Here is a 25,167-nt window from a genome sequence, read left to right as displayed (position 1 = left end):
AGTAGCTGGGATTACAGGCACGCACCACCATGCCCAGCTAGTTTTTTGTATTTTTAGTAGAGACGGGGTTTCACTCTGTTGACCAGGATGGTCTTGATCTCTCGACCTCGTGATCCACCCGCCTCGGCCTCCCAAAGTGCTGGGATTACAGGCTGAGCCACCGCGCCTGGCCGCTTTAAAATTTTTTTTGGTTCTTTTTACTTTTTTTTTGAGACGGAGTTTCACTCTTGTTACCTAGGCTGGAGTGCAATGGCGCGATCTCGGCTCACCGCAACCTCCGCCTCCTGGGTTCAGGCAATTCTCCTGCCTCAGCCTCCTGAGTAGCTGGGATTACAGGCACGCGCCACCACGCCCAGCTAATTTTTTGTATTTTTAGTAGAGACGGGGTTTCACCATGTTGACCAGGATGGTCTCAATCTCTTGACCTCGTGATCCACCCGCCTCGGCCTCCCAAAGTGCTGGGATTACAGGCTTGAGCCACCGCGCCCGGCCCTCTTTTTACTTTTAAATACAAAGTCTGAGCTGTCCCAGTGCCCCAAGTCTTCCCTTCCACGAAGGTCCAGTAGACCTTAACTTTCACTAAGTTCCGGTAGTCTGAATCTTCAATCAGAACCTCTGTGATAGCATCTGAGTTCATGAGCAGCCCTTTGGTGCCCTCACTGCTGCTGCTTCCCTCAAAGCTTTTCCCATCAGCCATCAGGCTCACCTGTCCCATCCCACTGCAGTATGACCCTGACATCCTTTCAGCTTCTAGTGGTAGGCATCCTTCAGAGGTTGAGTTTCCCAAGGGCTCAGGAAGAAAAAGAAAACCCTGACCATCTGAAGGCTGTGTCAAGGACTCTGGGTTAGTGCCCAGAATCTCTGTGCTGATGATGAGGGTACTTGTGTTGGCAGCCAGAGCTTCTTCAATCAGCACCTCAGGGTGGCTTTTTGCTTTGTGTGCCACTACACTGTCCTTCTCAAATCTTTTGCCACAGATGTTTCGGGAAAACTGGTAGAAAAATTCTACATCATGCTAATTTTTTTTTGGGGGGGGGACAGATTTTTGTTCTTGTTGCCGAGTCTGGTGTGGCCTCCCTCGGCTCACTGCAACCTCCGCCTCCTGGGTTCAAGCCATTCTCCTGCCTCAGCCTCCCAAGTAGCTGGACTGCAGGTGCCTGCCCCCACACTTGGCTAATTTTTTTGTATTTTTAGTAGAGACAGGGTTTCACCATGTTAGATGGGGTTTCACCATATTAGCCAGGCTGGTCTCGAACTCCTGACCGCAGGTGATCCACCTGCCCTGGCCTCCCGAAGTGCTGGGATTACAGGCATGAGCCATGTGCTCAGCCTCGATTCTTCATGTGCCAATTAAGAGATGCCTTTTGTCAAGAAGTAAATCTATAGATCTCACATTACAATGGCTTCTCGCCAATGTGAATCACCTGGCGTACTGCCAGATTGTGGGACCTCTGGAAGGCCTGAGCACAGTATTCACAGATATAATCCCTTTGATCTGTATCATGTTTGGCATGTCATAGAAGTTGCTTCTGGAGCCTGCAGAGTCATCCACAGGAAGGATGGAGACATACATATTTCTTCTTCAACAAATGCTGCTATTTAATGCGGTGCTGCCAATATCCAGGATGGGCAAGGACAGTTCCACGTCCTCCATCTCACAATGGACACATTAGAGGCTTTTTTTCTTTTGGGTAAATGCCATCTTTCCATCTTCTTCCTCTCTCCTTCAGAGGTTCCCCATCCTCCCTAATTTCATTCTCTTTGTTCACCTCTACCTCTACTTCCACTTTAATTCCCTTCTTCTCTTTCTCCCCTTTCACTTTCCCTGATTTTCTTTTTTATTTTTATTTATTTTTATTTATTTATTTTTGAGACGGAGTTTTGCTCTTGTTACCCAGGCTGGAGTGCAATGGCGCGATCTCAGCTCACCGCAACCTCCGCCTCCTGGGTTCAGGCAATTCTCCTGCCTCAGCCTCCTGAGTAGCTGGGATTACAGGCACGCACCATCATGCCCAGCTGATTTTTTGTATTTTTAGTAGAGACGGGGTTTCACCATGTTGACCAGGATGGTCTCGATCTCTTGACCTCGTGATCCGCCTGCCTCGGCCTCCCAAAGTGCTGGGATTACAGGTGTGAGCCACCGCGCCTGGCCACTTTCCCTGATTTTCACATGGCTTTGGGGTTTCCCTTTCTAAGAGGGGTTTGTAGGTCTCCTCTCTTGGGTCATCTTTGAATGTCTCCTCTTCACTGATCAATGTCTCTTATTCATCCTCATTAATGCAACCTCGAGACTGATGCTCTTCTCCAATGTCATCACCGAGCTGGTCTGTATTCGGTTCTGACTTGCAGATGAGCTGCAATGAACTAACTGGTCTTGCCCTGAGAGCTTCCAGTGTTCTCTATATTACAATGACAAGAAACAGGTGTCCTGCTTCTACTGCGCCATCCTGGACTAGGTCTAGATGCAGCAATGGAAACTTCCTGAGGGAGGGCCGAATTGTCTTCCTCTTTTTCTTCTTTGGGATCTGTATCAGTTGTTACTTTTCCTTTTTTTTTTCTTTGAGACAGAGTCACACTCTGCCACCCAGGCTGGAGTGCAGCGGCGCGATCTCAGCTCGTCTGCCTCCTGGGTTCAAGTGATTCTCCTGCCTCAGCTTCCCGAGTACTTGGGATTACAGGCACACACCATTACACCCAGCTAATTTTTTTTTTTTTTTTTTTTGAGACGGAGTTTCGCTCTTGTTACCCAGGCTGGAGTGCAATGGCGCCATCTCGGCTCACCGCAACCTCCGCCTCCTGGGCTCAGGCAATTCTCCTGCCTCAGCCTCCTGAGTAGCTGGGATTACAGGCATGCACCACCACGCCCAGCTAGTTTTTTTTTGTATTTTTAGTAGAGACGGGGTTTTACCATGTTGACCAGGATGGTCTCGATCTTTCGACCTTGTGATCCACCCGCCTCGGCCTCCCAAAGTGCTGGGATTACAGGCTTGAGCCACCGCGCCCGGCGTTTTTTTGGTATTTTTAGTAGAGACGGGGTTTCACCTTGTTGGTCAGGCTGGTCTTGAACTCCTGACCTCGTGATCCACCCACCTCGGCCTCCCAAAGTGCTGGGATTACAGGTGTGAGCCACCGTGCCCCACCCAGTTGTTACTTTTTCTAGGCATAGGAATCTCAGACTCTTTTTTCCTGAGTTGGAGACAGGGATTTTATGGCCTGGGGCTGCTGCCTGGGGACGCCAGGAGGCCTTGCCTGGAGGCTGATCCTCCCCTGAGGGAGTGTTCAGCCTTTCTCTGACAGGACACAGAAGCTGGGCCTTGGTCCCCACTTTCCCTAAGCCCATGGCTGCTAGTGGTCCCGGCAGGCGCCACTGCCTCCTCAGGGGGACGTTGTAGTGGGACTCCTCCGGAGCTGCCTTGGCCAAAGAGGCAAACTTCTAAAAACAGAATTTAGGGGCCGGGGCGCTGTGGCTCACGCCTGTAATCCTAGCACTTTGGGAGGCCGAGGTGGGTGGATCACCTGAGGTCAGGAGTTCAAGACCAGCCTGGCCATCATAGTGAAACCCCATCTTTAAAAAAAAAAAAAACGATGCCGGGCGCGGTGGCTCAAGCCTGTAATCCCAGCACTTTGGGAGGCTGAGGCAGGTGGATCACGAGGTCAAGAGATCGAGACCGTCCTGGTCAACATAGTGAAACCCCGTCTCTACTAAAAATACAAAAATTAGCTGGGCATGGTGGCACGTGCCTGTAATCCCAGCTACTCAGGAGGCTGAGGCAGGAGAACTGCCTGAACCCAGGAGGCAGAGGTTGCGGTGAGCCGAGATCGCGCCATTGCACTCCAGCCTGGGTAACAAGAGCGAAACTCCGTCTCAAAAAAAAAAAAAAAAAAAAAAAAAACGAAAACAGAATTTAGGGTACACAAATACAGGACTCAGTGAAAATGACATGCATCTTTGGATTTCAGAATTTGGGAGATCAACGTTTGATTGATACTACTGCTGCTCTTGCGACCATTGTTCATCTTGCTGAAATTCTCTTGGATCTCAGTGGCCTGCAGAACGTTGTTGGTAGCTAAGAGCTGCACTGTCCAATACATTAGCCACCATCATATGTGACAATGAAAATGTTAAACTTATGGCCAGGTATGGTGGCTCACACCTATAATCCCAGCACTTTGGGAGGTTGAGGCAGGAGGATCAGCTGAGGTGAGAAGCTAAAGACCAGCCTGGTCAACATGGTGAAACCCCATCTCTACTAAAAAATACAAAAATTAGCTGGGTGTGGTGGTGGGCACCTGTAATCTAACCTCTTCTGGAGGCTAAGGCAGGAGAATCACTTGAACCTGGGAGGCGGAGGTTGGAGTGAGCCAGGATCATGCCACTGCACCAGTCTGGGTGACAGAGGGAGACTATCTCAAAAATAAATAAAATTTGAACTTAAATCCTCATACTAGCCTCCCATCTGCAGAAGCTCTATCATACTAGCCTCCCATCTGCAGAAGCTCCATGCAGCAAGTGGCTAGCGCACTGGACAGTTCAGGTTTGGAAGGTGCCCATCTCAAAGGCAGTTGTCCGACAGCTTTGCCTTATGGGTCTTTCAAAATTCCCAGTTGTCTCCTAAGGTGTTTTCGTCACCCATCTCATGGAGCCCTCTCCTCGAATTCTGTAATTTCAGGTATTCTTCTTTCTCCTTGTGGCTCCACATTGACGCTTCTCAAGATAGGGGCTCACTAAACTTTTGCTAGTAAGTACACACTAAGTGCCACACAACAGAAGGGAGGCACACACAGCTCAAGTTTGAACCTGCTCTATGTCTGATGGGTTCTAGCAGATCTGCTGCCACTCTGCTGCCGTCCAACGTGCATTCTCTTTATTTAGTTCCAAACTGCTCTTCCACTGATGAAGAGGAGAGCTTGGTGCAGGCACAAATACTGATCAGAATCTACCTAGTCCCATCTTCTATCCAGGAGTTGCAAACAAGTACTTTTATCTAGTCAAAGAGCTTTACAGAAACCCGAGAGCTGTAACCACATGTATATCCTCAATATTTCTCACCACAATTGTTTAGGCCCTAATGATAAGTAAACAACACCACTACTGGGACTGACTCTGGACCCAGAATTCTCCCCAAGGAAAACTTCAATATGAACTGGATACTCAATAACAGGAAATACTTGTCAGTGTTCCTAACTGCTATAGTGCCCATTATAGAGCAAAGTATATTTTTGAAACATATACTTAAGTATTTCAGAATGAAGTATTATGTTGACTGCTTTCAAATGCTTCCTAGCAATGAAATACAGATAAAGCAAATAGCATATCTTCTACATCAAGGTGGTAAACACATAGGTATCAATGTACTAGTCCTTCTAGGTTGTATAAGCTTTTTTGTAAAAAAAAAAAAATAATAATAATAATAACAAAACTTGAAATGGCCAGGTGCGGTGGCTTATGCCTGTAATCCCAGCACTTTGGGAGGCCAAGGCGTGCAGATCACCTCAGGTCGGGAGTTCAAGACCAGCCTGACCAACATGGAGAAACCTCACCTCCACTAAAAATACAAAATTAGCCAGGCATGGTGGTGCACGCCTGTAATCCCAGCTACTCAGGAGGCTGAGGCAGGAGAATCGCTTGAACCTGGGAGGCGGAGGTTGCAGTGAGCTGAAATTGTGCCACTGCACTGCAGCCTGGGCAACAAGAGTGAAACTCTGCCTAAAACAAAAACAAAAACAAAAACAAAACCCAAACAACAACAACAACAAAAAAACACAAAAACTGAAATCTCACACCACTGGCATATTTACCACTTTTAATATATAAGCCTAAACACCTTAACAGTATCACTGAAACAGCTTATCGACGCTCAAGTCCCATCTAGTCATGCTATTTGTCATGCCTCAGGTCTAATAAATTTTATTAGAACCAGAATGACTAGATGATATGGTCCGAATGTTCGCCCTCCCACCCAATTCATACACTGAACCCTTCTTCACTGATGTGACAGTATTAAGAGGTGGAGTCTTCAGCAGGTGATTAAGTCATGAGAGAACATCCCTCATGAAGGGGATCAGTGCCCTTATTAAGAGGCTTCACGGCCAGGTGCAGTGGCTTACACCTGTAACCCCAGCACTTTGAGAGGCTGAGGTGTGGCATGGTGGGGGTGGGGGTGGGGGTGAGGGGGGAATCACAAGGTCAAGAAATCAAGGCCATCCTCGCCAACATGGTGAAACTCCATCTCTACTAAAAATACAAAAATTAGCTGGGCGTGGTGTCTGTAGTCCCAGCTACTTGGGAAGCTGAGGCTGAATTGCTTGAACCCGAGGTGGAGGTGGCAGTGAGCTGAGATCGTGCCACTGCACTCCAGCCTGGCAACAGAGCAAGACTCTGTCTCAAAAAAATAAATAAGAGGCTTCAGGCCTGGCACAGTGACTCACGCCTGCAATCTCAGGATTTGGGATGCAGAAACAGGTGGACTGCTTGAGGTGAGGAATTCAAGACCAGCCTGGGCAACATGGTGAAACCCCATCTCTACAAGACATAATTAGCTAGGCATGGTTGCTTGCACCTGTGGTTCCAGCTATTCAAGAGGCTGAGGTGGGAGGATCACTTGACCCTGAGAGGTTGAGGCAGTGAACTTTGATAATGATGCATGGACGACAGAGCAAGACCCTGTGTCCAAAATAATAAAAATTTTAAAAAGCTGCCTGGCCCTGCCATCCTTCTACCATAAGGCCACTGCTCATTCCTTACGGAAGATGCAGAAAAAACATACCATCTCAGACCAGAGCTGCCCTTGCCAGACACTGAACCCACCAGCACCTGGATCTTGCATTTGCCAGCCTGCACAACTGTGAGAAATAAATTCCTATTATTTATAGGTTACCCAGTATCTAAGGTATTGTTACAGCAGTAGGAACAAACTGAGACCCTAACTTTCAGAAAGATTCATTTAGCTTTCTGGTGAAGTGAGGGTTTGACAACCCATCTTTTTGTTGTTTCATTATGTTCCCAAATTCTTTCCTGATTTTGCAAACATAGTACAATGAGCCTAACAATGTTTCACAGATTGTGCGAGGTCTCCTGGTAGCCATTTTCAACAGCAATATGCTGTCCAGCCCTGTAGAAAACAATTTTTGACTGTCTAGCAGAATAGCTGACCAGGCTTTTAATCTATAACAGCATGAGGTTGCTTTAGCCAAGTAATTCCTTAGCATGAGTCATTTTAAATCTGCTGTTAATCACCTTAATAACTACCATTGATTAGTGCCTAACTATGTGCTGGAGCATTACATACTCCTCAGGTAGCTCACAGAACCCCTGGCACATACATGGAAACGCCAGTAAAGATGGCACTGTGCTCCTCGGTTCCCATCTAGCACATGCCTGGATCGTAGCTCTGGGCTGCCTTCCAAGTCTCTTTCCATTCTACTACATTAGTACCAATCAGCACATGTAAGTTCCTCAAGATATAACTCTGCAGTACTCACTTCAGCAGCACGTACACCCAAACTGGAACAATACGGAGAAGACAACATGGCCACTGCCCAAGAATGACATGCAAATCCATCAAGCATTAAAAAATAAAACTCTGCAGATTTAAAGAGTAAGCAATTTCATTTATTTTCAAAGTCTGATACTATCAGTTGGTATGCTACCAAATTCTTGAAGCGATTTCTATGAGGCAAGCCGACTTAATTATCTGTCTATACTAGCTCATCTGCCTGAGATGCTAAGAATAGTGAACATTTACTGGGACATACTGTAAGTCAAGACACCTCTAGGCTCTTCATAATTTCCTCTTCATTCAACCTTCTCAAAATATCCATGGGGAGATACTATTATTATCCACATTTCATAATTGCGAACACCAATGAGGCTCAAAGAAGTGAAGTTGCTTAAGGATAAAAAGATTATTTCCTTCAAACATTGATCAAGAATATTTATTATTTAGAAATCATGTCAGCCAGGCACGGTGGCTCATGCCTGTAATCCCAGCACTTTGGGAAGCTGAGGCTGGTAGATACCTGAGGTCAGGAGTTCGAGACGAGCCTGGTCAACATGGCGAAATCCTGTCTCTACTATAAATGCAAAAAATCAGTCATGTGTGGTGGCGGGCACCTATAATCTCAGCTACTTGGGAGGCTGAGGCAGAGAACTACTTGAACCTGGGAGGCGGAGGCTGCAGTGAGCCAAGATTGTGTCATTGTACTCCAGCCTGGGCAACAGACCCAGATTCTGTCTCAAAAGAAAAAAAAAGGAGAGAAATCATGTTTTCGGAAACTGTATTTATAAAAGTAAGAATTTTTTATTTTTGCCTTATCTGGTAGCAAACAAAACTATGCTGACTGTAAAAGCCAATGCTATTCTTTCTCCTTTTTCCTTGGATCACAAGTTTGTATACAGTCAAGCAAATGCCCCCAAAAAAACCCCCAGATTTCAAGAGGTGTATTTCCTTCAGAAAAATCAAAGCTAGAATGTTTAGCTATTAAAGTGTTTCCCCCCAGACTCAGATCAAGTGACTTCACTGCAGTGGCTCAAGAGTAGCTGACTCCCTCCTTCCAAATCAGCCCATCATAGAATGCCTATTTGCTAAGTAGCAAGCCAGAGGCTTAGACTGGAGACCTCAAAGTGTTCAGAACTTCAAGCTTGGCCTGTGAAGTAAAAATTTTTTTAAGTACAATTGCAATTTTATTTTTCTCCAAAGAATCGTTTTTCTTCAGTCCTTAAGAACTCCGCTCCTTATATGGGCTTTGGTGGGGTTCATGGGGCAGCACCTGCAGGTCTACATTGGGGTGGAGGTGTTTGGTCCTTGTGGGCTTCATGAGCTCAATTCCTGATTACCGTGCTGTGAATGGCACAACTCACACAGTAATGTAGCCTCACATCCAGCCTACGAAGTACACAGGCGTCAAGGACGCCCACTTCAGAAACATTGCTAACTGCTGCAGCCTCTATGTTTCAAATGATATATATATATATTTTTTTTTTGAGACGGAGTTTCGCTCTTGTTACCCAGGCTGGAGTGCAATGGCGCCATCTCGGCTCACCGCAACCTCCGCCTCCTGGGTTCAGGGTAATTCTCCTGCCTCAGCCTCCTGAGTAGCTGGGATTATAGGCACGCACCACCATGCCCAGCTAATTTTTTGTATTTTTAGTAGAGACGGGGTTTCACCATGTTGACCAGGTTGGTCTCGATCTCTCGACCTCGTGATCCACCCGCCTCGGCCTCCCAAAGTGCTGGGATTACAGGCTTGAGCCACTGCGCCCGGCCCTCAAATGATATATTCTTAAAAGTCTTGTCACTGGGCACACAACGGGCATAGTTCATGCAGCAAATAGGTTGGAGTGAATAGTGTACACCTGGCTGCAGCCCTCTTTGGCACGACCACTGTTTCTTCTTTTCTTTGTCATCTTTGAGGTACAGGCCCAAGAAAGATGAAGTAGAATCTTAATTTGAGGGTGACTAAATGAGTCATTCAAGACCACTTGCCGCAAATCCAAATTCTGCAAGACACTTCAAGAAAAAAGGCAGAGTAGCCATCTCACTCAAGGCTATGGGCTCCACAATACTTAGCACAGCTGTCCCCAAGTGTAAACACTTCCCATGGCACGCTTTTTCCCTGTCCCCCAGGTTAGGCGCCCGAACAACTCGAGGATGTGCCTTGCTCGCAACGGCCATGTCCTCTTGGCGTGGCTGTGTCCTGTGGCGCAGGTGGGTGTGGTGAACATGGAAATGTCAGCGTAGTGGCCACATGAAAGCAGGGCGCAGAGCAGGCCAGGCTATGGGCTTGCAGCTCATCTGAGGATGTGCCTGCCCCCTCCCCAGGGCCTGCACAGGCAGCCCGTCCACCCTGCCAGCATTCACATGGACGCTTCTGCTCATGGTCCAAGGCTGTGTCGTGTGGTCATTCTCGCCCTCCCTTTTCCTCTCTCTTCCTCCCCTGCCTCATCCAAGAAGTACTGACTGGTCTCCTCTATCGTGTTTGCTGATCCACAAGTGTTGGGCACAACTTTGATGTTTCTTAAAAAAATTTTTTTAATGCGGCAAACCAGCGATTACGGTGTGGGGCGGGTGGAGGTAGCCGGCGGAGGTGGTGTCCGGGTGTCCAGGGCCCCTTCCGCTGTCTTAACCGGTGTTTCCCTTCGAGGGAAGTGCCCAGCTGTCCCCCAGGGCCTCTCCTCAGTGGGCAGCCCAGGCTGGGCTTTAGCAGGAGGGCAGGGGAGGTCTGGGCAAGGTGCTGCCATTGGCTGTCAATAAACAGCAGGAAATAGAAAAAAAAAAAAAAAAAAAAAAAAATGGCACGCTTCTTCCCTGTCCCCCAGGTTAGGCACAATAATACCAAGGCGTTGTCATGGACACTCTCATCCTTTAAGGTGGTGCACACCTGTGGCCCCAGCTATTTGGGAGGCTGAGGCAGGAGGGTCAAGGCTGCAGTGAGCCATGACTGTACCACTGCACTCCTCTAGCCTGGGCAAGAGTTAAGACCCTATCTCCATTAAGACAAAAACAAGCATTTCAAAACAATAACAGCGGTTTAATTATTCCTTTGGCATCTAGGTAAAACAGGTCTTTCTCTATAAAGTCTACTATGTTCTGGTCTAGTTTCAAAAAGTATAAACGTATTGAAATTAAAACGTGAAATACTGGCCGGGCACAGTGGCTCAAGCTTGTAATCCCAGCCCTTTGGGAGGCCAAGGCGGCGGGCGGATCACGAGGTCAAGACATTGAGACCATCCTGGCCAACATGGTGAAACCCCATCTCTGCTAAAAATACAAAAATTAGCTGGGCATGGTGGCGTGCACCTGTAGTCCCAGCTACTCGGGAGGCTGACGCAGGAGAATTGCTTGAACCCGGGAGGTGGAGGTTGCAGTGAGCAGAGATTGTGCCACTGCACTCCAGCCTGGTGCCTAGTGACAGAGCAAGACTCTGTCTCAAAACAAAAACAAAAACAAACAAAAAAAGTGAAATATTAATAAAAGATGATGTGGAGGCCAAAAACCATGAATGAGGTAGTCAACGGTGTGGCTTATACGACACACTCACCTCACACTTCCCAGAGGCACGCTCAGGAAAGCCACTAGCAGCCACTGCACAAGGCTGCACCAAGATTACAGGTCACCTGGGCCTATGACTTATTTGAAACAGCAACCTAACCCAATGCCAAGCTGGGCTGTTTTCTCCAAAGGAATTCTCAACTGTCTTCTGCAGTAGAATTTCTGTGCAAGTCAGCCCCAGACCCTGGGAAGGTGGTGTTACGCCTGGGGACATGGTTTCTCTGAGAAGCAGTGATGTTTGGAGGTTAATACTGAAAGCTGCGCTTCGTCTGGATATCGTCAAGAATCTGCTGCAGCTCCTCATCTTCAAACCGCCCCTCCAAGCTACAACAAGAAAACCAAAAGAATGAGTGACTTGGCAACTGGCAATTTCCTCACACTCTTCTTTGAGACATGATAATCTACTGCCTGTATCTCTAACACCTTTACCTTTCAACTGTGTTTCTTTTCCACTTTTCCTGAAAAAACATTACAAAATATTTCCAACACATAAAAGACAAAAGGTATAAAAAATAAACCTTTACAGTTAGCCCCACTTAGAGTGCTTATTTATTTATTTATTTTGAGATGCAGTCTTGCTCTGTCGCTCAAGCTGTAGTGCAGCGGCATGATCTCAGCTCACTGCAACCTCTGCCTCCTGGGTTCAGGCAATTCTTAAGAGTTCTTTTAGCCGGGCGCGGTGGCTCAAGCCCGTAATCCCAGCACTTTGGGAGGCTGAGGCGGGAGGATCACGAGGTCGAGAGATCGAGACCATCCTGGTCAACATGGTGAAACCCCGTCTCTACTAAAGATACAAAAAATCAGCTGGGCATGGTGGCGCGTGCCTGTAATCCCAGCTACTCAGGAGGCTGAGGCAGGAGAATTGCCTGAGCCCAGGAGGCGGAGGTTGTGGTGAGCCGAGATCGCGCCATTGCACTCCAGCCTGGGTAACAAGAGTGAAACTCCGTCTCAAAAAAAAAAAAAAAAAAAAAAAAAGAGTTCTTTTATTTATTTATTTTTAAATTTTTATTTATTTTTTTGAGAGGGAGTTTCATTCTTGTCCCCCAGGCTGGAATGCAGTGGCATGATCTTGGCTCAGTGAAACCTCCCCCTCCTGGGTTCAAGTGGTTTTCCTACCTCAGCCTATTGAGTAGCTGGGATTACAGACAACTGCCACCATGCCCGGCTAATTTTTATGATTTTAATAGGGACAGGGTTCCACCCTGTTGGCCAGGCTGGTATGAATGTCCTGATCTCAGGTAATCTGCTCGCCTCAGCCTCCCAAAGTGCTAAGATGACAGGCGTGAGCCACTGTGCCAGGCCAGAGTTCTTTAACAAGCAGGAAAAGTGGACGGCTATGTATACTACTCTAGACCTATACTTCCCTTCTTCCCCAGGAATAACCACGATTTATCACTGCCATACATTTGAAATTTTATTTGCCACATATATATTTATATTTACTACACATTTATGGATAGATAATATGCAGCAGTTTCAAACTTTATAAGAAATGGCATCATACTGTATTTATCCTTCTGCAATTTTTTTCCTCAAAATTCATTCTGGCATATGTTGATATCATTCCATGTTGTTCTAGTGCATTTTTTTCACTGCTATACAATAAACACTGTTATGACTATACAATGATTCATTTATCAGTTTTCTTGTTGATCAAGAGATTATCAAATTTCTGCTATCATTAACAATGCAGAATGAGGCTGGGCGCCATGGCTCATGCCTGTAATCCCAGCACTTTGAGAAGCCGAAACGGGCAGATCACCTGAGGCCAAGAGTTTGAGATCAGCCTGGCCAACATGGCAAAACCCCATGTCTACTTAAAAAAAAAAAAAAAAAAAAATGCAGCAATGTACATCTCCTTGTAAACTTGTGTGAGTTACCTTTAGGATATGTACCCAGGCAGCTTGGCCAAGATGGCGAAACCCCATCTCTACTAAAAATACAAAAATTAGCCAGATGTGGTGGCAGGCACCTATAATCCCAGCTACTCAGGAGACTGAGGCAGGAGAATGGCTGGAACCCAGGAGGTAGAGGTTGAAGTGAGCCGAGATCACACCACTGCACTCCAGCCTGGGTGACAGAGTGAGACTCTGTCTCAAAAAAAAAAAAAAAAAAAAAAAAAAAAAAAGATATGTACCCAGGAACGGATATTTGGAACATGGAGTACGTTCATTTTTACTAGACATAGCCAAATTGCTCTCCAAAATGATTGTTCTAATTAACGCTCCTACCATCAATATATGGAAGTTCCAGCTGGTCTTTATTTTTGCTATCACTTGGTATCACTCTCACTGTTAAAATGGCACTTTAATTCAATATTGGCAATTATGTATATAAATATAAAATGCATAAACATAGCCGGGCGCGGTGGCTCAAGCCTGTAATCCCAGCACTTTGGGAGGCCGAGGCGGTTGGATCACAAAGGTCAAGAGATCGAGACCATCTTGGTCAACATGGTGAAACCCCGTCTCTACTAAAAATACAAAAAAAATAGCTGGGCATGGTGGTGCGTGCCTGTAATCCCAGCTACTCAGGAGGCTGAGGCAGGAGAATTGCCTGAACCCGGGAGGCGGAGGTTGCGGTGAGCCGAGATCGCGCCATTGCACTCCAGCCTGGGTAACAAGAGCGAAACTCCGTCTCAAAAAAAAAAAAAAAAAAAAAAAAAATGCATAAACATTTTAGACACACCAATTATATTTGCAGAAATTTATCCAGTACACAGAGAACTTATCACAACTGGTACTAACCTTGGGATTAGAGCCTTAGACTCCTCAGCAGTCTCTGGGCAAAGGTTGGCCAAACAGGCCAACTCAAACTTATGAAGCTTTTTCTGGAGTAGCAAGCTGATCATCGGGGGGGAAAAATATCAAAACAAATTAAAACCAAATAAACAACAAAAATCAAATAATAATCAATAGGAAAAAAAGGGATCAAATGTAGCTAGCATTTAAAAATAGCTAGACGGCTGGGTGTGGTGGCTTATGTCTATAATTCCAGCACTTTGAGAGGCCAAGGTGGGCGAATCACTTGAATGAGGAGTTCGAGACCAGCCTGAGCACCATGGCGGTACCCTCTTTCTACTAAAAACACAAAAATTAGCCGGGTGTGGCGGTGTGTGTCTGTAGTCCCAGCTACTTGGGAGGCTGAGGCATGAGAATTGCTTGAATCCGTGAGGCAGAGGTTGCAGTGAGCTGAGATTGCACCACTGCACTCCAATCTGGGTGATGAAGTAAGATTCTGTCTCAAGGCCGGGCGTGGTGGCTCACGCCTGTAATCCAAGCACTTTGGAGGCCAAGGCGGGTGGATCACCTGAGGTCAGGAGTTCAAGACCAGCCTGACCAACATGGTAAAAACATGTCTTTAATAAAAAAAAAAAAAGCCGGGCGTGGTGGCTCAAGCCTGTAATCCCAGCACTATGGGAGGCCGAGGCAGGTGGATCACGAGGTCAAGAGATCGAGACTATCCTGGTCAACATGGTGAAACCCCGTCTCTACTAAAAATACAAAAATTAGCTGGGCATGGTGGCGCGTGCCTGTAATCCCAGCTACTCAGGAGGCTGAGGCAGGAGAATTGCCTGAACCCAGGAGGCGGAGGTTGCGGTGAGCCAAGATCGCGCCATTGCACTCCAGCCTGGGTAACAAGAGCGAAACTCGGTCTCCAAAAAATAAAATTTAAAAAAAAAAAAGATTCTGTCTCAAAAATAAAAAAAGGTAGAGGAGGCTGGGCATAGTGGCTTGTGCCTGTAACCCTACCAGTTTGGGAGGCCAAGATTGGAGGATCACTTGAGCCCAGGAGTATCTCAGCTCCCTGCTACCTCTGCCTCTTGGGTTCAAGCAATTCTCCTGTTTCAGTCTCCTGAGTACCTAGGACTACAGGCGTGCACTATCATGCCCAGCTAAGTGATATTTGTATTTTAGTGATTTTTGTATTTTTAGTAGAGATGAGGTTTCACCATGTTGGTCAGGCCGGCCTCGAACTCCTGACCTCAAGTGCTCTGCCCGTCTTGGTCTCCCAAAGTGCTGGAATTACAGGTATGAGCCACGGCACCCAGCTAATCCCAGAACTTTGGGAGGCTAAGGTGGGAAGATCAACTGAGGCCAGGAGCTTGAGACCAGCCTGGGCAAAATAGTAAGTCTCCCCATCTCTACAAAAAAAATAACAAACAAACAAACAAAAAACCTTACTTCCCTACTAACAGTACCATTTAGATCACACATACTGGATTTATGTGACAGATTCACATTTGAGTCTGTTCCCAGACTGGAAGGCAGTGACACAATCACAGCTCACTGCAGCCTCAACCTCCCAGGCTGGGATGGTCCTCCACTTCAGTCTCCCAAGTAACTGGGACCACAGGTACTTGCCACCACACCTGTATAATTTTGGTATTTTTTTGTAGAGAGGAGTTTTACCATGTTGCCCATGTTTGTCTCCAACTACTGGCCTCAAGTGACTGGCCTACCTCAGCCCCGACAAAGTGTGGATTACAGGTGTAAGCCACCACACCTGGCTGAAATTTTGGTCTTAAAAGCAATTTTTAGATTTTTAAGATTTTTTTTGTTTTGTTTTTGTTTTGAGAGTTGCCCATGCTGGAGTGCAGTGGTGCAATCTCAGCTCACTGTAACCTTGGCCTGCAGGTTCAAGCGATTCTCCCGCCTCAGCTTCCTGAGTAGGTGGGATTAATGGTGTGTACCACCACACCCAGCTAATTTTTTGCATTTTTAGCAGAGGTTTTTGCAATGTTGGCCAGGCTGGTCTTGAACCCTGGCCTCAAGTGACCTGCTGCCTCAGCCTCCCAAAGTGCTGGGACTACAGGTGTGAGCTACCATGCCCAGCCCAACATTATTTTACTTAAATTCATAGGTGACGCCTGGGAAAGGGCAAGGGGATAGCATTCTACATGCAGCTGTCTAATGATCTGGATTAATAAAAATTTCCTTTAAGCACTCACCTACGAACACTGGCAATGGTCTCTCTGTTTTTGAAACGACTAAAACGGGCTGTGTAGTTTAATGTTTTCATGAAGACTTCTGAGAGTTCTTGTTCATCCTCTGCGCTCTCATTCTGCTGCTTTCGATGTTCCAGAAGCATATGAACTTCTGAATTTAGAAGCGTCTCAGCTGTTTCAAACTCTATTTGTGAGAAGCATAAATGGCAGCTGAAAATACTCCTTCAAAACTTTGCTTCTAAATGTTCATTATGCATTTGAACATTTCTCTGCCCCTGCAGAAATCCAATGGATTCCTACTCCACATTTTTTTTTTAACTTTTATTTTTTTTGAGACAGTCTTGCTTTTTCGCCCAAGTGCAGTCGCGTGATCTTGGCTCACTGTAACTTCTGCCTCCCAGGTTCAAGCGATTCTCCTCTCTCAGCCTCCTGAGTAGCTAGGATTACAAGCATGTGCCACCACGCTCAGCTAATTTTTTTAGTAGGACAGGGTTTCATCAAGTTACTTAGGCTGGTCTCGAACTCCTGACATTGTGATCCACCCGCCTCAGCCTCCCAAAGTGCTGGGATTACAGGTGTGAGCCACTGCTCCCGGCTTTTAAACTTTTATTTTAGGTTCAGGGTACATGTACAGGTTTGTAATATAGGGGAAATGGGTGTTATGAGGGTTTGGTGTAGACTATTTTGTCATCCAAGTGATAAGCATAGTACTGATAGGTAGTTTTTCAATCCGTACCACCCGTTCCCTCAACTAGGCCTCAGTGTCTGTTGTTCCCTTCTTTGTGGCCACATGTACTCAAAGTTTAACTCCTCCTTATAAAAGAAGGTGAGCTATTTGGTGTTTTGTTCCTGTGTTCATTTGCTTAAGTTAATGGCCTCCAGCTCCATCCACGTTGCTGCGAAAGACAGGATTTTGTTCATTTTAGCTTATCTGAGCTAGTTTCTGAAACCAAAAACCTGACCTAGACATGCTATTAAATAATGACACAGACTAGTTACTTATTTCAAGGGTATACTGACAATTACTTCCCTCTAGCCTGTATCAGCTCATCATCTTCCTATTTCAATAATGCTAGTATTATACTCTCAATTTTAAGAATTGTTATGTATTAAATAGGGCCAAGTGTCTGGAAATAAATATTAATAATGTACCCTAAATTCTATTTTTGTACCCACACAAATGTTATAAGCAATTTTTAAGAATCTGGTTTGAGAAAAAGAAACCCATGGCTCCTTTTCACAATATATGGCTGGCTACCTTCTACATTTCCAGAATAGTTCTGTTAAAAAAAATGCAGTTACCTCTTGGGAAAATCATTCTCTCCCTTATGTTACTGTAGGATCTTATGTTCCTAATGCTTATCTCAAAGTATCAGAGATAGTTTTTATCTGCCTTTCCCTTAACAGTGAGTTCCCCTAGAGTAGGAACCATTCATAAACATGAATTCATGTTTATACTCCCACACTGAAGAGGAAGCAACAGAGGAAAAGCCAAAATGACTTGCAATTTCACATTCACATGTGCTATGGGTCTGTTTTCTTTCGGGGAAATCACTAACACCTCCCTCAGAGTAATGTCTTCCCATTTCTCAAGCCAGGTAACTGACAAGAGCTTCATTCTCCTTTCACAACACAGACAGTTTAAGTGGTGGGTCAGGAGGAAACGTATGTATGTACGTACGTATGTATGTATGTATTTAGAGAGGGAGCTTCACTCTTGTTGCCCAAAACTGGAGTGCAATGGCACTTTTTCAGCTCATTGTAACCTCCTCCTCTCAGGTTCAAGTGACTCTTCTGCCTCAGCCTCCTGAGTAGCTGGGATTACAGGCATTCGCCACCACACCAGACTAATTTTTTAAATATTTTTAGTAGAGAGAGGTTTTACCAGGTTGGCCAGGCCGGTCAGGAGACCTCAAGTGATCTGCCCACCTTGACCTCCCAAAGTGTTGGGATTACAAGCATCAGCCACTGTGCCCAGCCCAGTATTTTTATTTGAAAGGTACTCATTGCTACTGAATATAATAGGCCACCAGTACAGATGAAGCACTATTGAAATAAAATTAAACTATAAATTAAAAAGTAAGGCTGGGTGCAGTGGTTCTCGCCTGTAATCCCAGCACTTTGGGAAGCCAAGGTGGGATCACCTGAGGTCCAGACGAGCCTGACCAACATGCAGAAACTCTGTCTTTACTAAAAATACAAAGTTAGCAGGGCATGGGGGCACATGCTTGCAATCCCACTTGGGAGGCTGAGGCAAGACTGCTTGAACCCGGGAGGTGGAAGTCGTGGGGTGAACCAGGATCAAGCCATTGCACTCCAGCCTGGGCAATAAGAGCAAAACTCCATCTCAAAAAAAAAAAAAAGGTAATCAAAAGCTATTTTCTACCCAAGTGCAGGAGAGTTTAAACAAAAATCTCAGAATACCTTCTTTTTCAGTTTTCTAGCTTACAATAGGGAATATAAGACAGTTAATACCTATTTGCATACCAGGAAAGTTACATCTTTTAATCTTTAACACTGAGGCAATGTAGGTACAGAAGAAACAACTGCCTCACAACAATGAGTAGAGGAAAAGGCATTCTATATCAGGACTGCAGGACATTCAAACTCTAAAGTGACAGTAACAAATGACGTCAGGCCACAAAAAAGGGGAAGAAGTAGCTAATGAGTTACAAATCCATTTGTTTGAACTTTGATGCTTTTACAGGTCCTAGAAAAATCAATGTTAAGAGATGCCTCCCAGGCCGGGCACAGTGGCTCATGCCTGTAATCTCAGCACTTTGGGAGGCCGAGGTGGGTGGATCACCTGAGGTCGGGTGTTCAAGACCACCCTAACACATGGTGAAATTCCATCTCTACTAAAAACACAAAAATTAGCCAGGCGTGGTGGCACAAACCTGTAATTCCAGCTACTTGGGAGGCTGAGGCAGGAGAATCGCTTGAACAAGGAAGGCTGCGGTAAGCTGAGATCATGTCGGCTGATCATGTCCCACTCAGCCTGGGCAACAAGAGTGAAACTGTGTCTCAAAAAAAAGAGATGTCTCCCTTTCCGCACTAAACCGAAATTACTTGTTAAATGGAACGTAACTTTTAGGACACCAGGAAACCAGTCAACTGTCCCTATTTCTCATTAAGAGCAATACCCAAGTCCTGCTAATACACTATCGTTACTCCCTTCAGCCAAGAAAGGTCAAGGCAGCCCAATTGTGACTCAGAGGGCCTAGGAAAGCGGTGTGTGAGACCTATCACAGAGCTTTCAGGAGGCATTCTCAGGATTTAGCATCAACAAAACGGGGTGGAGAAGGCAGTTCAGACACTTTTGTATAACTGTGGAGAGGAGAGATCCACGATTTCTCCCCATGGCTAATCCCAAGGAACATTTTCAAGGGAAAGCACACAGAATTTATTTGGAAACAAAAGGAAATAGATCAGGAGATCTGCATGTTATTCTCTCTTGTGCAGATATTTTAAGAACAATGGCCATAATTTATTAATCCCTGTTCCTAAAAAAGGAAAAACAATTCCTTGGCCAGTATGTCATCTGGAAATTTTACAGAGGATCATTAATAGGCCAGGTACAGTGGCTCACACCTGTAATTTCTTTCTTTCTTTTTTTTTTTTGAGGTGGAGTTTTGCTCTTGTTGCCCAGGCTGGATCTTGGCTGACCACAACCTCTACCTCCCGGATTTCAAGTGATTCTCTTGCCTCAGCCTCCTGAGTAGCTGGAATTACAGGCATGTGCCACCATACACGGCCAATTTTGTATTTTAAGTAGAGATGGGGTTTACCATGTTGGTCAGGCTGGTCTCAAACTCCTGACCTCATGATCTGCCTGCCTCAGCCTCCCACAGTGCTGGGATTACAGGCGTGAGCCACCGCGCCCAGCTCCACACCTGTCATTTCTAACACTTTGGGAGGCCAAGGCAGGCAGGCAGATCACTTGAGCCCAGGAGTTCAAGACCAGCCTGGCCAACATGGTGAAACCCTGAGCCTACTAAAAATACAAAACTTAGCTGGGCGTGGTGGGGGGGGTGCCTATAGTCCTAGCTACTGGGGAGACTGAGGCAGCATTTCCTGAACCCAGGAGGCATAGGTTGCAGTAAGCCGAGATTGTGCCACTGCACTCCAGCCCAGGTGACAGAGTGAGAGACTGTCTCAAATAAATAAATATTTTTAAAATAAATTAAATTGGCCGGGCGCGGTGGCTCAAGCCTGTAATCCCAGCACTTTGGGAGGCCGAGGCGGGTGGATCACGAGGTCGAGAGATCGAAACCAACCTGGTCAACATGGTGAAACCCCGTCTCTACTAAAAATACAAAAAATTAGCTGGGCATGGTGGCGTGTGCCTGTAATCCCAGCTACTCAGGAGGCTGAGGCAGGAGAATTGCCTGATCCCAGGAGGCGGAGGTTGCGGTGAGCCGAGATCGCACCATTGCACTCCAGCCTGGGTAACAAGAGCGAAACTCCATCCCAAAAAAAATAAATAAATAAATAAATAAAAATAAAAAAAAATTAATTAATTAAACTAATTAAAAATTAAAATAGTAAGTTCTAAAGTCCTAAACTATAAAATATAAAAAATACATAATAACGTTTTTTCATTTTTATATTTTTATTTTAGAGGGCAGGATTTTTGTTTTAATCTTAAATTTATTATTTTGCCAGGTGTGGTGGCTCACACCTGTAATCTCAGCACTCTGGGAGGCCGAGCTGGGATCACCTGACGTCAGTAGTTCAAAACCAGCCTGACCAGTGAAAGCCCAGCTCCACTGAAAATACAAAAATCAGCCGGGTGTGGTGGTATGCGCCTGTAATTCCACCTACTTGGGCGGCTGAGACAAGAGAATCAATAATCACTTGAGGGCTAGGCATGATGGCTTACACTTGTAATCCCAGCACTTTGGGAGACCATGGCAGGCAGACCACCTGAGGTCAGGAGTTCAAGGCCAGGCTGGCCAACATATAATGAAACCCCGTCTCTACTAAAAATACAAAAATTAGCCGGGCATGGTTGTGCATGCCTGTAGTCCCAGCAACTTGGGAAGCTGAGGCAGAATAACTTGAACCCAGGAGGCAGAGGTTGACGTGAGCCAAGACTGCACCACTGCACTCCAGCCTGGGCCACAGAGCAAGACTCCATCTCTCATAACTAACTATATATATATTTTTTCTTTTTTTTCTCTAGAGACAGGGGTCTCAGTTACTCAGGCTGGAATGCATTAGTGTGGTCAGAGCTCACTGCAGCCTCCAACTCCTGGGATCAAGTGATCCTCTTGCTTCAGCCTCCTGAGGAGCTGGGCATACAGGCACATGCCACCACTCACTTTCTTTTAGAGACTGGGTCTTCCTGTGTTGCCTAGGCTTATCCAACACCAATGTCCCCTGTCTTTGCATTACATAATAAACATTTCATATGTCTATATCAGACCAGACACTAAAGAGAGATATACAGAACTCTGGCACTGTTACTTGATAGGATCTAAGATCCAATTACAGTTGTCCCTCAGTCTAATCAGGGGATTGCTTTCAGGACCTCTATACATACCAAAATTCTAAGCATACTGAGGTCCCACAGTTGGCCCTGCAGAACTCACATACAAAAAGCCCACCTGCCTTCTGTATCTTCAGTTTCACATCCTGATCCAAATTTGGTTGGAAAAAGCCCTGCGTATAAGTGGACTGTGCCGTTCAAGCCTGAGTTGTTACAGTCAACTGTTTCCAATTCAGCAAAATTTTCATGCATACCAGACACTACCTGATTTCATCAAAAATTATTTGCAGAGTGTAATAAAAATTCACTAAGCAAAAAGCACCTACACAAAACCCAAGTACAAAAAAAAAATCTGTGTATCATCAAATTAAGAAAAATATCTTTTTAGTTATCCCTTAAAAAAGAAACTATTATTTTTATCATGCCAAAAACTTTCATAAATCTGCCTATGGAAACCTATGACCCTCATTCCATAAATAAAAAACTGAAAGGAGGCTGGGCACCACGAGTCCCAGCTATTGGGAGGCTGTGGAAGAACTGCTTACGCCCAGGAGTCTGAGGCTGTAGTGCGCTATTATTGAGCCTGTGAATACCCACTGCAGTCCAGCCTGGGAAACACAGTTAAGACCCTGTCTCTAAAAAAAAAAAAAAAAAAAAAAAAAAAAAAAAAACCCTCCAAACACTGGAAGTAACATATCTCTCTAACAACAGAAAAACAGCATTAAGGTACAATCAATAAGTACTATCTAGCCCCCCATTAAAAGAGTAAGAGGGTGCGCGCGGTAGCTTACACCTGTAATCCCAGCACTTTGGGAGGCCAAGGTGGGCGGATCACGAGGTCAGGAATTCAAGACCAGCCTGTCCAACATGGTGAAATTCCATCTCTACTAAAAACACAAAAATTAGCAGAGCCTGGGCGAATCTGTAATCCCAGCTACTGCAGAGGCTAAGGAAGGAGAAATGCTTGAACTCAGGAGGCGGAGGTTGCAGTGAACGGAGATCGCACCATTGCATTCCAGCCTGGGTAACAAAGTGAGACTCTGTCTCAAAAAAATAAAATAAAATAAAAATAAAAGAATGAAATCGGTCAGGTGCTGTGGCTCACTTGAGCTCAGGAATTTGAGACCAGCCTGGGCAACATAGTGTGAGACCTTGTCTTTACAAAAACAAAAATTTAATGAGCCAGGTATGGGGGCATGTACGTGTGGTCCTAGCTACTTGGGAGGCTGAGGTGAGAGGATCGCTTGAGCCCGAGAGGTTGAGGCTGCAGTGAGCTCTGATCTTGCCACTACATCACAGCCTCTACAATAGGGCGAGACCCTATCTCAATCAATAAAGAGTAAGATAGCTGAATACAATATGTTGTAAAGTTCTTGAGCTGAAGACCTCATCCCTAAGAATAGCCTCCCCTTGGTCACCACAAACCGCTTAAAGTGCGTGCCTGAGAAAACTGAAGGCTACCAAAATAATTGTTTGTTCTAGCCAACAGCTGAAGATAGCCTTCTGTTTCTCCGTCTCAGGGGGAAGGTAGGGGCCTAACTTCGATAGGTGCGCCAGTCAACAAACCACAGTGGGTTCACACGGACCAACCCTCGTCCTCCCGCTTTTAAAAATATCTCATTTCCCTGACTCCCCGGAGCCTCCGCTCACCACAACCCTCCCTAATTCTCCCTTTAAACGACCAGAGGTTTTCTACTAATCGAAGCTGAGTTGGCTTCACGCTGGACTTCTTCATAGTGCAACAGTTACTGTTTAAAATCTATCCTTACCATCTGAGTGTCCGGCTTTATTTATCTTTAACACAAGCCCCCGGAACTTCACAGTCTGTTATCACATAAAATAACCCACTTGGCCAGGCGGCACCTCCCAGTTCCATGTTCCATGTTCCCTCCCCAGCACTACAACGCGCCGGGGTTTGCCTAAGCCGCCGCTGAGGCCAGGCCTCGGGCGAAGCTCGGATAAGGCCAGGCCTGCGGGGACCACGCGAAGTGGCGCGGGAGAGTCTGCCAGCCCGAGACCAACCTTTAGGAAAGATGAGCTGTGAGGCGTCCTCTTCTACGTCGCCAGCCCGCGGATCGCTGCCGCCAGCCGCCATCACCGCGCCGCCCGCCACCACCCTCGCCGCCGGAAGCGGAAGCATGGAGAACGGCAGCGGAAGGGGGCGTGGTCTCAGGCGGGGCGCGGAGGGGTGGGCGGGGCGCGGAGGGGTGGGCGGGGCGCGGAGGGGTGGGCGGGGCGCGGAGGGGTGGCTTGGCCGGGCGCGGCTAGAGGACCGGTTGGTGAGGTCTGCGAAACTCCTAGCCGCCGAGAGGGTCCCCTGCGCGGGGTCGGGGCCCGCCGCACTCTCTCTTTCTTCTCCAACGCGCCTCGCCGCGCGGACGTCCCGGGGCAGCCCCTAAGCCTTTCTGGGCAGAGAGGGTCAGATAAGATGCACCAACGCCTGCTGATGGAGAGCAGGGTTGGCGACTCCGAACGTGCCCGGTCCAATTTCCTTCACTGACTTAAACTTTAAAAATTGTATTGATTTCTGGGGGATATCTGATACTTCTGAGCATGCGGACAATGACATTCGAAGGCTTTAACCACACGTCTGTTGGAACATTTGGGTGATGCGTAGAAAATTAAGCAAATGACGGCTGAGCGCAGTGGCGCACGCCTGTAATCTCAGCACTTTGGGAGGGCGAGGCGGGCGGATCACCTGTGGTCAGGAGTTTGAGACCAACCTGGACAACGGGGTGAAACCCCATCTCTACTATAAATACAAAAATTAGGTGGGCGTGATGGTGGGCGCCTGTGATCCCAGCTACTTGGGATGCTGAAGCAAGAAAATCGCTTGAACCCGGGAGGTGGAGGTTGCAGTAAGCTGAAATCGCGCCACTGCACTCCAGTTTGGGTGAGTGAGCGAAACTCTGCCTCGAAAAAAAAGAAAAAAAAAAAAAAGAAAAAAGAAAGCAAATGAAACATAATGCTGTTTTCAACACTGGAGAAAACAAAAAGCTGTACAATAAAGGAAATAATCATAGCTTATTAGGCAACAATCTCTTAGCTCATTAGTCAGCAATGTTTAGATGGTCATATTGTAAACTCCGTTGATTTAATAAAAAATGAATTGGGCACGGTGGCTCAGGCCTGTAATTCCAGCACTTTGGGAGGCTGAGCCTGGAGGATGGCTTGAGCTCCGAAGACCAGCCTGGATAACACAGTGATGCCTCACCTTACTGAAAACTTAGTTTTTCCGTCAGATTATTCAAGCCAAAATTACAGATCTAGATTGATCTAGAAGCAGCTGTAGAGCACCTCCCCCACCCCCACTCCCACAAGAATTAGCACCACTGATCTCTGATCAGATGGTTTATTTCACACTCCAGAAGTCAACAGTGATGGCTAAAATAAAAAATTTTGTCTTATCACCAATCCTCCCCGCCCACCAAAATTAGTCATAGGAAATTCCATGCTGTTTAATTACAGGTACTATTACAAGTACTATGGAATGTAATCTCTAGAACATTAATTTCTCTTGAAGAAACAAAGAATTCCTCCTCACACACACCAGTTATTAACAAAGCCTATAAACATCTCATCAGCTGCTTGTAGTCAATTTCCAAAATCACCTAACCCTGACAGCACGTTTTTTTATGTAGCCATGTTTTTGAGCTTTGCTAAGTGCTAAGGGCCGC

The 25,167-nt window shown here is 46.2% G+C and overlaps 1 protein-coding gene, 1 non-coding gene and 1 pseudogene across 2 annotated transcripts; 1 reads left to right on the top strand and 2 right to left on the bottom strand.

Moving 5' to 3' along the window:
• Nucleotides 1-225: 225 nt before the first annotated feature.
• LOC101051618 (E3 ubiquitin-protein ligase ZFP91-like) lies at nt 226-9,674 on the bottom strand (annotated as a pseudogene).
• LOC120368123 (U6 spliceosomal RNA) lies at nt 7,475-7,580 on the top strand. Its single transcript, XR_005582332.1, has one exon. It is a non-coding gene; the product is annotated as a U6 spliceosomal RNA (small nuclear RNA).
• An 835-nt stretch (nt 9,675-10,509) lies between the features above and the next one.
• On the bottom strand, nt 10,510-23,612 carry POLR2D (RNA polymerase II subunit D). The gene is made up of 4 exons (XM_039479878.2): nt 23,513-23,612; nt 16,003-16,183; nt 13,799-13,894; nt 10,510-11,375 (listed from the first exon to the last, which is right to left on the bottom strand). The coding sequence occupies exons 1-4, from the start codon at nt 23,583-23,585 to the stop codon at nt 11,297-11,299; spliced, it is 429 nt and encodes a 142-aa protein (XP_039335812.1). The 5' UTR covers nt 23,586-23,612; the 3' UTR covers nt 10,510-11,296.
• Nucleotides 23,613-25,167: the final 1,555 nt, after the last annotated feature.

The sequence above is a fragment of the Saimiri boliviensis genome, chromosome 5 (assembly GCF_048565385.1).
Source record: "Saimiri boliviensis isolate mSaiBol1 chromosome 5, mSaiBol1.pri, whole genome shotgun sequence".
NCBI classification, from domain to species: Eukaryota; Metazoa; Chordata; class Mammalia; order Primates; family Cebidae; genus Saimiri; species Saimiri boliviensis.
The sequence above is the reverse complement of the archived record's forward strand: the minus strand, read 5'-3'. Positions and strand labels throughout refer to the sequence as shown.

Excerpts from the sequence above, each read along its gene's own strand:
- POLR2D (XM_039479878.2), bottom strand. The coding sequence starts at position 23,585 with ATGGCGGCTGGCGGCAGCGATCCGCGGGCTGGCGACGTAGAAGAGGAC. Across the intron at positions 16,184-23,512 it reads ACAGCTCATCTTTCCTAAAG|AGTTTGAAACAGCTGAGACG; the intron begins GTTGGTCTCGGG and ends TCTCACAAATAG. Across the intron at positions 13,895-16,002 it reads ACCATTGCCAGTGTTCGTAG|CTTGCTACTCCAGAAAAAGC; the intron begins GTGAGTGCTTAA and ends CCCGATGATCAG.